General features: G+C 41.5%; 1 protein-coding gene and 1 long non-coding RNA gene across 3 annotated transcripts in view; one reads left to right on the plus strand and one right to left on the minus strand.

The window, feature by feature from the left end:
• Positions 1 to 2,825, minus strand: part of acvr2aa (activin A receptor type 2Aa) — a 59,912-nt gene extending 57,087 nt beyond the window's left edge. The window contains exon 1 of one of the 2 annotated variants that reach the window (XM_058786279.1): positions 1,627 to 2,825. In XM_058786279.1, the coding sequence (XP_058642262.1) occupies positions 1,627 to 1,681 (55 nt within the window). In that variant the 5' untranslated portion in view covers positions 1,682 to 2,825. The remainder of the gene's footprint in view (positions 1 to 1,626) is intronic. The other variant, XM_058786280.1, reaches the window with a different exon arrangement.
• Positions 2,385 to 15,767, plus strand: LOC131546599 (uncharacterized). Its single transcript, XR_009272753.1, has 3 exons — positions 2,385 to 2,505; positions 4,510 to 8,919; positions 15,485 to 15,767. It is a non-coding gene; the product is annotated as an uncharacterized LOC131546599 (long non-coding RNA).
• The last annotated feature ends 409 nt before the right edge of the window (positions 15,768 to 16,176 follow it).

Consider the following 16,176-nt stretch of genomic DNA (forward strand, 5'->3'; position numbering starts at 1 on the left):
TAACTAATTCTTCTCCACTCTTCAAACACACAAAACATTATCCTTTACTGACATAGTGTTTGAGTAAAGAAAACGCTGTACTATTCAAACACCAATTATTTATTCACCCTTGCATTGCGAAAAAGCAGAGATCTCATCTTCTCCAGGCTGTGCGCGCGTCAATCTGAACGGAGGCGGGTGAAGTTACGAGGTCTAGCTGAGAGCTTGATGATCCAATGGCGTTACAGTTTTACTGACAAGTTATTTTAATGCTTATCATTGGTTTACTATTTTTAAAACTCTCTGATTTAAAATAATAAAAACGAATTATAAGCGACTCAAGTTTGGATAATTTTTCACAGCACCTGACTGGGCTAGGGTATGGCAACTGCATACTCTGCCATACGCAAACGCCGCCCCTGCTCCCACACCTTGGATGACTTGGGTCGCACGGATTTCTCTGCCTCCGCCATGTATCTTTCCTCTACCTCCGCTCGTTTTTTTTGTTTTTTTTTATTTATGAGGCGCCAAACTCTGCTAGCATCCGTGCGCGAGAGAGACCGAGTGTGTTCACTCCGCTCCGCTCAACTAAAGTGTTTTTTTTTTTAAATAATCAAACGTCTCCGCGTCGCGCGACACAACGAATCGATTATGAAATTCGTTGCCAACGCTTTTAGTAATCGATTTTTATCGATTTAATCGATTCGTTGTTGCAGCCCTAGTTTCTTATGTTGCCCAGATGCTCCTAAATACTTCTGCCTTTAGACTGATATAAATACCGAAGCGATGTGCTCAAATATAACATCGTATTGATTAATTGTCTCTGTAGCCAAAAGAGCGCAGGGATGTGTGGGCAAGTGCGATCCAAGATGAGGGATGTAGTGGGAACACCGAGTACAGGCACAGACTGTGCCTCTTATGCATTTTTCAATAAAAGCAAAATTCAAACCTTGATCACAAAGTCTGTTAAGAGACATCCGACAGTTGCCTTGCAGTCCCTTAAATATTCCTGAATAAATATAATCGTTAAGGTGCATGCTGATGTAACTCCAGCACTCACCCATATCTTATCTAATGTTCTCAAATATGACCTTTGGCCTTGCCGGCCTCATCAAATGTTTTTTTTTTTTTTAAATCACTCATATACAAACATGTAACAGTCCTCGTCCATGAATAATAATAAAAAAAATAAAAACAATTTAAATTTAAAAAAAACTACCAGTAGAGGGGGTTTACATGCAACATATAAAATATGCATGCATGCATGCATGAGCAGCAGCAGCCAGCAAAATGTTATTGCTCAATATTATTGGCACTAACAGTAGTTCAATGCATTACTAGTGCGTTTTCTCAACTCCACTGATCAGGTCTTCATGTTGGGGACTCGTCAGACCAGTTACTGAGGAAATAAGCTGCAAAATCCTGCCAGCAAACACTGCTCCTGTATGGTGCATGCTCGGATTATATTCAGAAGGTATTATGTAGCTATTTACGAGAAACCAGTGAATTCGATCTCAATGCGGGGTAACACGAGAAACAGCCTCCGGTGGCACATACATACACACAAAAAGAGACATGTCATGATACAAATATACACTCTGTATATACATATTGCATTTAAAGGGGTCAAAGCGTATTAACACCCACCTGAGGAGCAGGAAATGAGGAACACTCCAAAAGCCAGCTTTGTTGCAGGTCCCATTTTTCAATCTTCTGTCTTGTCCTACAAAATCCAGAAGTCTTTGCATTCAAGTTTCTCCTCGAACCACTGATCAGCAGTCAGTGAAACGCATCCATGTCACCGAGTCAGTGATATATGGCAGTGCAAAAATCCAATGCCAGTTTATAGTCCTCAGATTCGGCGATTTAGAAACGGCATTAAAGTGTCCACTGGTGATAGTTCGTTCAAAGCAAACGAGCTATTAGAAATAAAGTGATCTATGACTGTCCATGCAGTTTGCTTTAAAACCCATATCAATAACGAGGAAATTCCAATGCGCACGAATACTGTATCTATACAATGCTGCCCTGCCGCGCGCTCAGAATAAACGAGCCCGTTCAATAAACTCGTTCAGTAAATGGGCCAGCTCCCAACCCCACTGATCAGAACAGCTGGACAACCTATGCATAGAACCCGCCATAAAATATATAGATAAAAATACTGTTGTTAATGCAAAGGAACTACAATTTCAAACAGAGCAATGCCTCCAAACCACCTGGAAAGTCTATGGCAGTACACTAAATGCATGCACATTTACGGGGATAAAAATGGAATTAACATCCCTAAACGATGTTTCCACATCACGCTCACTTCGCTTTATGCTTAAATATAATATATGTAGTACACCAGATCATAGATAAAGTGAAATAAATGGGGTCACGCGCACGATTCAGCGCACGCGCGAGCTCAAGTTGACAGTGAAGGACTTAAATATGGCCAAACGCGCTACATCCACATTCCCTTCTGGTGTTAATGACTCAAACCTGCAATTCCCGACCTCTCAAAGCTTCTCCAGAACTGCTAAGGTAGGTAGTTAAAACAAATAGTCGTTTTAAACTAAGACATGTCGACGGCTGAATAAAGCTTAGCACGTCCAGCCTCCGAAATAACTTCATCAGCCCCGTCGGGAATATGACGCCAAAAATGAGACGGAATTGACAGATAACGTCACTAAATGTAATCCTTCAATATGAATTGTCCCGGTGTTCGCGGTCGGTTGACTTTTTAGAGCGGTCGGAACTCAATTTATCGCGATTTCCCTCTCCGTTGCTGTCAGTCACCGTTGGCTTACTGTATTCAAGATGGACGCCGGGGTGGATTGTTTTTGTTTTTTCTGTCCTCCGCTGCCTTTACCCGCCCATTTCTTTACGTAAGCGCGGCACCGTATTGATCGACAAGCGTTTTACCCAATCAGAACAACATATGTAAATAATTGAAACCAACCATAGAGCTGGCCATAAACCCAGCCCTCTCTATATGAGGGGTTTGTGTGTGGAAGTAGAGTGTTCGGCTGTGAAATATTCACTGTATGTTAAGTAGTGTAGGATACTATTATACTTGTGATGTAACATCCTATCATTTATAAAAGGCATACCACAAATTATTGTGTAATTATGTTGCACTTACATACTGGGTAGACCAGGCTAGTCCAATTACAAAAGTGTGTGTTTTCTCTAATAAAGGTTTTATATATTGGTTTTACCCAGATCGATCACAATCAAGTGAACACAATAAACCACACTGCATTCATTGGTGGATTTTAACAGAAAGGTATTATCCATAAAAGTCAGGTTGTGGTAAGCGGTCATTGGTAGCTGTTTATACCATTTATTAGTTGAAATAGTTTTTTTTTTTAATCATTTTTTTGTTTGTTTGTTTATTTTTGCTTTTGAACATTTATGCTGTGTTATGAATTGTTTCATAGTTGTTATACAGTTTACATTTAGCTGAAAAGCATATAACCCGGTTGCTAAGTCTGATGTACAAACAAAACCAGATGCTTAAAGCAAAAACAAATAGTGCTAATATATATATATATATATATATATATATATATATATATATATATATATATATATATATATATATATATATATACTTACTGTGTGCTGTAGTGCTACTGAACAATCACGATCCTAACTTTTATCTTAACGGTTTTTTTTTTTGTAGACACGATTTTAAGATATCTGCATATACAGTAATTAATTTTCAGAAATAAACTTACCTTAGAAATATTTGTAATTCATGAACAGGAATCATGAGAGAGAAACCATTACAGTTTTGTGAAAGACAAAGAGGTAGTGAGTGATGTATTGTTTTATTCTTACTAAAAACCATTAAATGCCTGCATGGTTAATGAGAAATCATTCGCTATTGTTGTTGTCAGCCTTTTGATAAAAGAACGACAGCTGGATGTTTCACCTTAATAGCATTGTTATTGAATTGCCTTTAAATAAAATGTCATTCATTATTATTTTTGCTTCATCAATGTATGAACCCAACTAATTTTTTTTCAGTCATTTATAGGTCAGGCATTTTGACAGGCACTTCTGAATATATAAAAGAGATGAAAGTGCACTGCACTCATACTTAATGCACTCATCTTAACATGAGTAGTAATACTAATTTGAACACCTCTGTGCTATACAGTAAATTATTTTATTATGCTTTTGTACATTTTAAATAACTACTGTGGTGTTGTCATGATCAGTAGCAGCTAATTGTCTAATATAATGCAAAACATTTTATTTTTTATTCAGACATAAATTCAGGTATACATACTATAACAAATCATTAGTAGCATAAGATAATTACTAACAAGACCATTTTTGAAATGAAAACCATCATAAATCTACATCACAAGGTTTCCACAGAGGACTGCTCTTAGTGATTTGTGTTCTGCTCTCATTGTAACATAATAGCAACTCCCAACCTGGCCCAATGCAGCCTATGTAATCTGATCCACAAATATTCACACATAATCCTGATGCCCTATTTAACCATAAGCATTTTTTTTTCCATTGCTGCAGTGATCTGAACCTTTGTTGAAGTCCTTCAGTTTCCACATTCAGTGTCTGCAATGAAAAAGCTGAAAGATTTGGAACTGAATGTATGAAAAGAGAACTCTGGAGCATATTTCACAATGAAATGTCAATTTTCCACCAACCAGAGGTGACTTTGGAAATCTCCAAACTAAGCTACTGTGAAGGTCAAAGACATGTGATCAATGACAGTGCCCACCGCACTTTGTCTCCCTCTCCTGATATTTCAAACCCGAGAGAATGCTGAAGAACGCTCTTTTCTACCAACCTCCACAACCTCTTCTTTCCCTTTTAAAAGTGAACCAATGCAGTTCCAGATAGCGAGATAGATAGATAGATAGATAGATATAGCTGGATAGGATATATAGGATGAATGTATACATATGTAGATAAACAGTCAATAATCATAATGCATAATAGCATAATGGCTTACTAAAACTAATTTATTATTATTATTATTACTTGCATATTAAAGTGAATCTACTTTTCACATCTGTTTTACATTATTGTGAAAAGGCCATGTCAAAAATAATATATTGTACTTTTTACCCCAAAATAACAAATTATAGTTATAATAATAATGATGATAATAATAATAACAATACATTATTATTATTATTATTATTATGTGGGGTTTTATTAAGGATAATATATAATTTTTTGGCCATGGCTGAAATTTTTCTTGCAATTTTGAAAAGGAAATTTACAGCATGTACAGACTACAGAGCATCTTTCCTATCATCTCGTCACATCTGCTCTGTGCTGATCGACAGGAATTACTTCTTAATTGCTCAAGGCCAAAGAAGTGTTTTCAAGCAATTACAAAGAATCCTTGCCATTGTCATCATTACCAGGAAACCTCGCTGGTCCATATTGTGCAGCTAATGATTTTGGACTTGTGGTTTATAATCTAGAATGGAATTTCTCTTTTGTGGCCTTTGAGGGATTGTCAACTTGACCATGAGTGGCTGTTAAGTGTTTATCTTCTCTCCAGCTCTTCGTAATTAAGAGCTAGGAAATCGGAATTTATCTACAGCAGCTGTGCGCTCCCACTGAAGGTCATTACAATAACCCATTTAAACGACATTCCCTCACGTGCCATTTTATCGGCCTTGTGACACACAGGAGCCACTTTGCTAAGTCAATCATCCACACCGCACAATGCTCGAGCGGATACTTAACACATACTTCAACTGACACGTTGTCAGCACAGCGTCTCAGTGACAGCAAGCATGCATTCTCTCTACTGGACCATGAAGAATATTTTGCATTGCTGGAATTCTACAGATGCCTATAACATATCTTGTCCTGTAAGTTCATTAACTTTTAATCAGAGTTCTAAACGTGCCGGAGATTATCCTGATAGATTTCAAAGGGAGCATGTGAGATGGCAATGCATCTGTCAGTGCTTGTCATCCCCGTCGAAACGGGCGTCCTTGGGCAGATGGACATGTGGCTCTTCTGTGTGACTAATTAACATTTCCCTTGGTGCTTTGTCTGCCACTGCTGCACAATAATTATGCACAACCTACAATCAGGTGCGAAATCCCAGTCACAATGGACCTGGGTGTGTGTATTTGTACCAACATCAGGCTAAATCAATGAATTACTGTGTCAAAGATGAAATCAGCCAGATTGGGTGGTTGATGCAAACATAACCCCTGCTTGGAAAAATGATCTCTCAAAAACTAAGCCACATTCTTACATCTTATATTACCTCTTCCTGCTCATGGCTAAGCGCACAGCCTAAAAGAACAGGCAAATCACATTACATCCTGTTCTCTTAAAGCACATTAATGCTGAGCCTTGACACGTGGCAAGAATACCCCTATTCATTCACCATAACAGCAAATCAAGGCATCATCTTGCATTTCCCTTTCATTTTTTGATGTAATTATTTTATGGCAGCCTTAATGAGGCCCTATCATTTATCTCTGAAAGCTGTAATCAAGTCTCAAATGCTAAATTACAGCTATTTTACTGACCGGCGTTCAGCAATAATATAGCAAATGTCTGAAAACAGTCCTGAAATGTATTCTGGGGGAAAAGACTGTACTACATATGATGTATGCTTGAGATATCCACGGTGATGTGGATTTAACCATGCATATGATACTGTGGTGAATGCATTGTGCACAACAGCGTCAGAGGGTAAGACTCTGAAAGCATATATTATGTCCCCACCTCTGTATTATACAGTAACCTTTAAAAATGCATGCATCTTAGAAGGAAGATGAACTTGCTTTGAAGAACATCTGGACTTTATTGCACTGAATGAGGCAATTTATCATTTCGGTTTTATACAAATGCACACTAAGTGTCAATTTTTGAGCCCGGTCTCATGAAGATGTGTATAAATGGTACACCAGATTAAAATGAAAACTCGTGGTACTGATACGCAAAAATGAATTTTGGCCTTCATATGATACGCACGTGTTTGTCGTGCATATAATACGCAGTTTTCGCGTGCATATGATACGAAATTTGTTGGCGTGCATATGATACGCAGATTTCGCGTGCATATGATACGAAATTTGTTGGCGTGCATATGATACGCAGATTTCGCGTACATATGATACGCATCTACCCCAAAACCCTAATCCTAACCATCGCGTAGCATATACACGCCAAATTCCATTTTTGCGTATCAAGACCATGAGTTTTCGTTTTTATTTGGCGTACTATTTACACACACGAGCCAAATTTTACATCAGTTTTAGCTTGTGTATATAGTTTTTCCTTTTCACTTTTTGTTAAAAATTAAGCAAATTATGAGAAGCAAAATTTGTAAGAGCTCATATCTCGAATTAAGTTTATTCTCTTTAAGTTTAATTTTTAGGTTTTTCCACAAAAAAGTTTCTTAGATTTTTTTTCTTAGAACTAACTTTAAAAAATACCTCTAAAGCATCTATTAATCTGAGTTAATGTTAATTTCAGCCTGTAGAATACATTATTTAAAATAAAAGTTGTATCTGTTAATATTATTTAATGGACCTGAGCTAATATGAACAGTTATACTAACTAACGTTAACAAAGCTAAATAAATGCTGTTACATGAACTAACATTGAGCAATATTATTGTTTATTAATGCTAATTATTAAGTAAATAAATAATGGGGTGTTGTTTTAGACCCCAGTGACTTTCACTGTATGTATTAAAAAACTGTTGAAACATTCTTCAAAATATCTTATTTTATGTTCAAGAAAGTCATACCGGTTTGGAACAACATGAAGGTGAGTAAATGATGACAGAATGTTCATTTTTGTGCAAACTATTCCTATATATTCTCTTTAAACAAAAGAGTAATATACTGTAATATGCTTTTAAATTTCAAATAAATTTAGTTTTAAAGACTCAGGAATTAAGACTGATTAAGAAAATAATTTATTGCAGTACTGCAGTTTTACTGCACCACCAAAAACAAACAACAACAACAACAACAACAACAAAACATTAGATGATCACAGGCTCTTTACAGCTGGACCATTTCACAGCAGTGGCTCTCTTCTATGCATCTTTAATGTTATGCTATAAACAAAAAAAATATAAATGGCAAACTCAAAGCAAAGGCGTAACTAATTGACCAGCATTTACTAAATGAAAAGATCACTGTTACAGCATACTGCTGTGAAAGAGTAGCGATTAACGTGTGCATTAAACAGATTTGTTTTAAGAGCAGAGGCTTAAGGTTGTTGAGTTTGACTATCTCAGAGACTAAAGGTGACTAGAGATTACCTGAGTGACCCAGGCCAAAGTGACACATGCCCAATTAACTTTAATCTCTCTAGTGCTGTGTGTGTCTGAGCACGTGAGTGATGGGGCGGCGTTCTAATATATGTAACTACACAGTAAAATCAGCAATATTTACAGTATTAAAAGTTATTAATTCCCAAAGAGTTACATTAACAATCTACAGTGTTAAACAGTACTCATGTTCAGTGTTGTTACATGGTGTAATATTTATGTAATTTCACTTTTACACTGAAAGTGTAAAAAAAAGAAAAAACCCAGCCGAATTATCTGACTCCGCCCTTCAAGGACTGCTGCCTCGCAAAGCGAAGACGACATTTTATCTTCATGCGACCGAGACGGTAAGTTGGATTGCTTTTATCTTTATAAAATTACACAGGAGAAATCATTTTTATATATTTTCAAATAATAAGGTAATAATAATAATAAGGTGATTTTACATTCCACATTTTTGGAATGTGTTTACAATTTATGTTATATATATATATATATATATATATATACTTTTAGCTTCTTTCATTTTGGTTCATTGACAGATCCTCTCGCCTTCATACCCGGCGAGGCCTGGTTTTACAACGAGTCTGGCACTGAACTGAAGCAGCCACATTTGGGCGGTTTTCTATTCAGAGGAGATAATTCATCAAATGGTAAATTTATATTTGTTTTTGAAAGCAGTGAGTGCTTTGAAATGGAAATAGTGGGACTGTTAAACATTTACGCGCTAACAATTTCGATTTTGTGACACACAACACCGTGTTGAAGTGTTGTGTCCCTCTCGCTGCAGACGGGGGTGGTGTAATGCGGAACATTTACCAGTCATTTAATTGGCATAATCTAATGCAAAACTGTGAAATTAGAGGGCGTTTAAAAACGTCTCCAGTTACGTACGTAACCTCGGTTGGGTTGAGTTATCCCCCTCCTCCCAAAATACTGAAGCCTTATTGCATCACGCCGGTAAATCTCACCAGCCAATGACGCTCGAGCGCTTGAGCTAGGGGCGGAGCTACCACTATATAGGTCGATGTCCAGCATCATTGTCTCAGAATCTTTCGACTGTTCTAACGGGCACAAGACTCTGAGGATTACAACACAGCAGCACGCACAGTGTCTCGTTCCCTCCTAATGTAACCGGAGATGTTCCCTATGAAGTTCGGTCTCTTGACACTGCGTAGTTTACGCTTGGGGACCGTGTACAATCCCGCTGTGTTGTATTCCACACATCTGGTAAGAGGAGTCTAATGAGCCAGACCCAATAGAGCTGAGCCCGTTAACTGCTTCATAGAACACTCAGGGAAACAACGTCCTCCAGCTCTAGCCGAGCAGGACTAAGCACAGTAATAAAGCACAGCACCACACATGGACTGGCCACAGCGCTGCACATACACATGCAGCATTTACCACTTGATACAAAAACAGCTCACCTACCGCGGTCGACAACAGCTCGGATATAACTATAATAGATATCTATTATAGTTATATCCGAGCTGTTGTCGACCGCAGACCGGCATGTCTTGGGTCTACCGGACCTAGTCGGAACCACCCTGATCATCTAGGGGGCGTGACCAGGTGCAGGCGGCAGCCAACTGCCAAGCTGTAGATACATCACTATGTATACAGAACGAGCAGTGCGAATGACAGAATCTCCAGGTTGTAAAATCTAGCAAAAGACCATCCTGCTGCCAGACAAATATCCTGAATTGACATACCTTTTGCCCAAGCCCACGACGAAGACATTTTTCTTGTGGAGTGGGCGTGTGCTCCCCACGGACTCATTCTTAGAAGCATACGCCAATGCGATCGCTTTCACAATTCAATGTGACAGCCGCTGTTTTGACACGGGCAGTCCTTGGTACCGCCACTGAAACATATATAGCTTTTCTGCCTGTCTGCAATGACTAGTCCTCTCTATATAAACTCGCAGAGCATGGACTGGGCATAGCGGGTGCGTCGCTGGCTCCGAATCCTGAGGAGCAAACGCCTGAAGCGTGATGACCTGTGCTCTAAATGACGTAGAAAACACTTTAGGCACATATCCCCATCTAGGCTGCAGTCTGACCATACAGTCATCCTTACAGAACTCCATACATGCAGTGTTCGTAGACAGTGCATGTAAGTCGCCCACCCTCTTACCACATGCCAAGGCGAGCAAGAGTGCTGTCTTGAACGAGAGCACTTTCAACTCCTCTGAAAACAAGCTCAAAGGGTGACTCGGAAAGTGCACTAAGGACAGATCTCAAACTGGTACCATATTAGAGCGAAAGGGGCGCAACTGCCACGCTCCTGTTAAAAAGCTCGTCACCAGATGATGCCTACCAACTGAACGATCACCGATAGGCTAATGGAAAGCTGAAATAGCTGCCACATACACTTTTAGAGTAGATGGTGTGCGTCCAGCGTCCAAGCAGACCTGCAGAAACGATAGAATGACAGACACATCATCTTTCACATCATCTGGGTCCTCATCTTTCGTCAGAACAGCTGGCAATGCATGTTCTCCTCTGAGGCAAACAAGTCGATCTCCGCCTCTCCGAACAGGCTCCAAATCAGCTGAATGGTCCGCGGGTGCAGCCTCTATTCCCTGTGAACTGGACCACCCCTGGACAGCATGTCTGCGCCGCGGTTCTGACTGCCGGGAACATGAACTGCTTGAATCGACAGAAGATTTCTGTCTGCCCAAAGGAGGAAACGCTCCACAAGTCTCTGAAGTGAGCGTGAACGAATACCTCCCTGATGGTTGATTATAGGATACCACCATCGTGTTGTTTGTCTGAACCAGAACGTGTCGATCCTTTATCAGTGGAAGAAAGCCTTGCAAAGCTAAAAATACTGCCTTCAGCTCTAGGCAGTTTATATGCCACTTCGCTTGCGCACTCGTCCAAGTGCCATAAGCGGGTCTGCCGTCGCAAAGGGCTCCCCAGCCCGTCAATGACGCCTCCGTAGTGACAATTTTTCTGCTGACCACTCTGCCCATCAAGACTCCCTGCTCGAACATCCTCGTGTTGCATGCATGCATCCGCGAGTCACCAAGACATGCAACTGACCGTTCTTCCACGCGTTGCTTGGCACCCAGGATTTCAGCCATAGCTGAAGTGGTCTCTTATGCAGAAGCCCGAGTTGACACACCACAGCTGCTGCTGCCATACGTCCTAACAGTCTCTGAAAGCATTTCAGAATCACCACTCTCCCTGGTTTGAACGAGGTGACAGCGCTGATCAAAGCCTGCATTCGCTCTTGAGAGAGACGCGCTCTCATCGATCGCGAGTCCAAATCCATTCCCAAGAATGCGATGGCCTGCGTGGGGTGAAGCTTGCTCTTCTGCACATTGATTGTCGGTCCTAGATGCTTCAGATGTTCTAGAAGCTGACATTTGTGGCTTTCCAGTGTATCCCGTGACTGGGCTATAACAAGCCAGTCGTCCAGATAATTCAGGATGCAAACTCCACTCTGCCTGAGAGGGGAAAGCGCTGCATTGATACACTTTGTAAAAGTCCTCGGGGCAAACGCCAAGCCGAACGGGAGAACTTTGAATTGATAAGCTCTGTCCTTGAACGCGAATCTTAGAAAGCGCCTGTGACTGGGGGCTATTTGAATGTGAAGTCCACCGAGATAAACCAGTCCCCGGGCTGAATGTGCGCAAGGATCTGTTTCACAGTTATTATCTTGAACGAGTGCTTTGCAAGTGTGCGGTCCAGAGGTCTCAAATCCAGAATAGGGCGAAGACCCCCGTCCTTTTTGGGGACTAGGAAGTAGCGACTGTAAAGGCCACACTCCATACTCTCTGGGGGAACCTCTTCTATTGCCTGTTTTGCAAGGAGAGAAAGAATTTCTGCTTGCAAAACCGGTGCATCCCTGTCCTGCACATCTGACATCATCACGCCGTTGAAGCGGGGTGGTCTGCGTGCAAACTGAAGCGTATACCCGCTTGAAACCGTGCTCAGCACACATTCTGACACTCATGGAAGTGGGTGCCACGCGTCCAAATAGTGAGAAAGGGGTTGAAGCGCCCCATGATGCATCTGGGACGGCTTGTCGTCTGATGATGGGGAGCCGCCCACCACCCGAGGGGCATCGTAGATGTCTTCTGCACTGGCTGGACCACCGGCATGAGCTGGGGGAACACTCGTGCTTAGACTGAGAGGGCATGTGGGGCCTGCGCCCCGCAGAGCGCCGTTCAAAAATGGGACTCTGCTTATAACTCGCGATTGTGAACAATTGTGAGGGGAAAAAGAGCTCTTCTGTTGAACAGTGTTTGTTTTGTGCTCTTTTCTTTTTTGAGCAAACTTTATTGACAACAAATATTTCCCTCTGTCACCTGCAAAATGCGAGGGGACAGGCAGGTGAAACACAGTAAGATGAACTCTCTTGCGAAGCAGCTCGTCGTCTGTCTCTCCGGCTGGCTGCTTCCCCCTCAGACCATCCCCGTCAGGAACGCTGCTGTGGATCTGGCACAGCACCAGAAGGACGGGGTCCCATCTTCTTTGGGTACCGGAACTGCCTCACTTTCGGTCTCATGGTTGGCTCCGGGTCCACGCTCGCTCTCGGGGAAGGAGCAGGCGGCGGTCTTTTGTGCCTTTTTGAACGCTGCAAAGAAGAAGATCAGGAACGTGGTGGAAGTGCAGCGGACTGATCTCTCTTCGGCAGCCTTAGACTGTTTCTGGGCCTCCAGAAACTTCTCAGAAAATGAGCCCACAGCATCACCAAACAGGCCAAGTCGGGATATGGGCGCGTCCAACAGCTGAGCCTTCTCCAACTCCCTCATGTCAGTCAATGTTAGCCAAAGATGCTGCTGAAGCGTGACGAGACTGCCCATACAGCAGCCGATTCCCTGGGCCGTCTTCTTCGTGGCTCTGAGCAGCAACTCAGTGGCCAAACGCAGCTTTTTGAAGGCGGCAGAGTCCGGCCCCTCCTCATCTAATGTTTGAAGCATTTTGGCTTGGAAAGCCTGGAGAACGGCCATAGTGTGGATCATAGACGCTGCTTGGCTGGCTGCCATATAAGCCTTGTCCACGATGTGGCTCGTGGTATGGCACGGCTTCGATGGAAGCGATGGCACAGATTTCCACCCACGTGCGGATGGACAAAGGTGTGCTGCAACTCTTTCTTCGATGGGCGGCGGCTTAGTATAACCCCAGCGGTCGGCTCCGTCGACAGAGGAGAGCATACGCGATCCCGTGGATTAGCCTCGGGCCGAATAGGGGGAGCGTCAAGACCGTGAGACCTCCTCGTGGACCTCAGGGAAAAAGGGAGTGGGTTTCTGGGGGGTGGCAACCTGGCAGCCCGACTGCAGATACCGTATGTCCAACCTGTTCTTAGCTGGTTGCTAAGGGGGCGACCAATCAAGACCCAAATCCTGTACAGCCTCGGACAGGATCTTCACCAGCTCTTCATCGATCGGCGCCGGGGGCTCATGCACCTCGCTGTGGGAAGCCTCCGACTCCTGGCAGGCGGACCAGTCACCTGAACCAATGGCTGCAGTTGACATAGCGTCGTCGTCATCCTCTGCAGCCCCAAAGGAGACCAGGTCCCGCGTATCATCCGAGGGGTGGTGGCTGGACCTCGTGTAGGAACCAGGTGGCTCTCTTGAGTGATGAGCATGCAGGAACTGAGTCGACATGCGTTCATCAGAGGGGCCTACTGCACGTGGCTGCCTCGGCCTTTCCTCCCGCGGCTCGACGGCGATGGGGAGTGGAGGCAATGGATTAGCCGGTGCGCAGTTTAGGATTATGGAAATCCTGGCCCGGAGGGTTTTGACTGTCATTTGCTCACAGGAAGGACAGTCAGGCCCATCCAGTGTGGCCTCTGCATGGGCTCGGCCCAGACAGAAGACACACGCGACGTGTGCATCAGGGAGTTCAATTGGGCCTCTGCATGCACACCACTCCTTAAGTGACATCTCGTCCTCTTGCCGGATCGCCAAAGGGGAACTAAAAGTGAACGGCTTCCTCTTAGGGCGTTGTCAATGGCGAGAAGAGTTAACGGGGGTGAGTAAAAGTCTTCGATGCTTGCTTCATGAAGGATAAAGGTTCTGAGGCAATGACGCTGGACATCGACCTATATAGTGGGTGGCTCCGCCCCTAGCTCGAGCACTCAAGCGTCTTTGCCCGATAAGACTTACTGGCGTGATGCAATAAGGCTTCAGTATTTTGGGAGGAGGGGGATAACCCAAGTGTAAGATACGCAGTGTCGAGAGATCGAACTTGACAGGGAACTTTGTTCACCCTAGGCTTAAGTGTGAATTGCATAATCTGTATGATGCTTGTTCTCAGCGCTGAATATCATGTATGTTATGTCGTCATATCTGCATCAAGAAACAAACGCGCTACCATCAAGTTTTTCTCATGACAATTACATTTATACAAGCATTGTGGAAGTGAGTTAAAAGTACGTTAAACTGTAAATCCGTCAGTCTTTCAATTTCCTTCAGTGCCCATGGGCAGAGCATGGAGGTACTTTAGCTTGAAACAAGTCTTTATCAATTCATATGGCATGCTATTTTGGGTAAATAATGTCCTAAATATTTTCAGGTATACAAAGTTAAGTTTTAATGGAGAAAGATATGTCTGAATCTGTCTGTATTTTCTTTTCACATCATAAATAATAAATTAATAGTAAGATAAATTCTAAACATGTTAATTTATTCTAACACTATGTTCATTTTAAGATGCCTTATTACTCATGTTACTCATTAAAATTATATAAATGTATTTAATAATCAGAATAAATAAATACTTAAATTGTTTCAAGAATGCCTCCGTGTGAATATTGCACACAAGGTTTTGTGTCTATTAACTTTAACAGTCGTTTAATTGACCCTAGAATGAAGGATGTAAATACAAATAAGTTTATGATTTGACACCTGTATTATAGACAGCTCTCAGCATACTCAAAATTAGGGGTAATCACAATTATTTTACCATATTTACAGTCCTAATGTAAATTAAATGACTGAAATAAGTGTTTTTTATTTTTATTATTCTTTTTCAATAGAATTGGCCCAGACTTCTGCAGTGTCAAGTGAAGGAAGCTCCTCTTATAAGATTACAAACTGGGAGTCTGATGACACTGACTTTAACATCAAAAATTTCTGTCACTACCTATTGTCTGCCTCAAAATATTGCCAGATGTGTTGTATATGAAAGACTAATAAAAAATAAAATCAATTGGAGAGCTGACCTTAATTGTTTTTTGTTTTTTTTTGTCTTTTATCTGCAGGCACTAACAAGAAGAACACCTTGATTGCATAGAAGAGACCACACAGTCATACCTGCTTGCTGATGGGACAATGAGGAACAGCATTCATGGATGCTACACAACTGTCGACATGTATCTTATTGCAATCTTGTTCAAATCTTGTTAATGTCTAGGTTTTGATGATTTTATGTGTTTTATTAACTATTTTATGTTTCTATGCGACACTTAATGAATGTGACTGACTAATTAACCCCTACACATCTGGTATATGCTTTATATGCTGGTATATGCTGGTAGTTGCCATTTTGCCCATTTGTTAAATAAACGTTGGAATTTGTACATCTGTCTGAAGACTCTTGATTTTATGTCTGATCTTGTACATTAACACTATACAATAGCATTTTTATTTTTGCACTGAAAAGAATACTTTATTATTAACACTTAAAGGATTAAAACAACACCAGGGGTGTTAAATACCCCATAGTGTAAAATTTGAACAACAATTGCAAGTGTAACAATTGCAAGTGTAACAAATTACACTCGGAGTGTAATTTGTCTACACTGTAAGGTGCTATATTAACACTAAAAATTCAACACTATGAATGGTGTACTTTTAACACTAAATAGATTGGGACCATACATGATCTTTAGTAGTGTTAAAATTGACACTTTAAGTGTTAAACTGACACTACATTTTTTACTGTGTACATGTT

The sequence above is a fragment of the Onychostoma macrolepis genome, chromosome 09, assembly GCF_012432095.1.
Source record: "Onychostoma macrolepis isolate SWU-2019 chromosome 09, ASM1243209v1, whole genome shotgun sequence".
In the NCBI taxonomy this organism is placed as follows: Eukaryota; Metazoa; Chordata; class Actinopteri; order Cypriniformes; family Cyprinidae; genus Onychostoma; species Onychostoma macrolepis.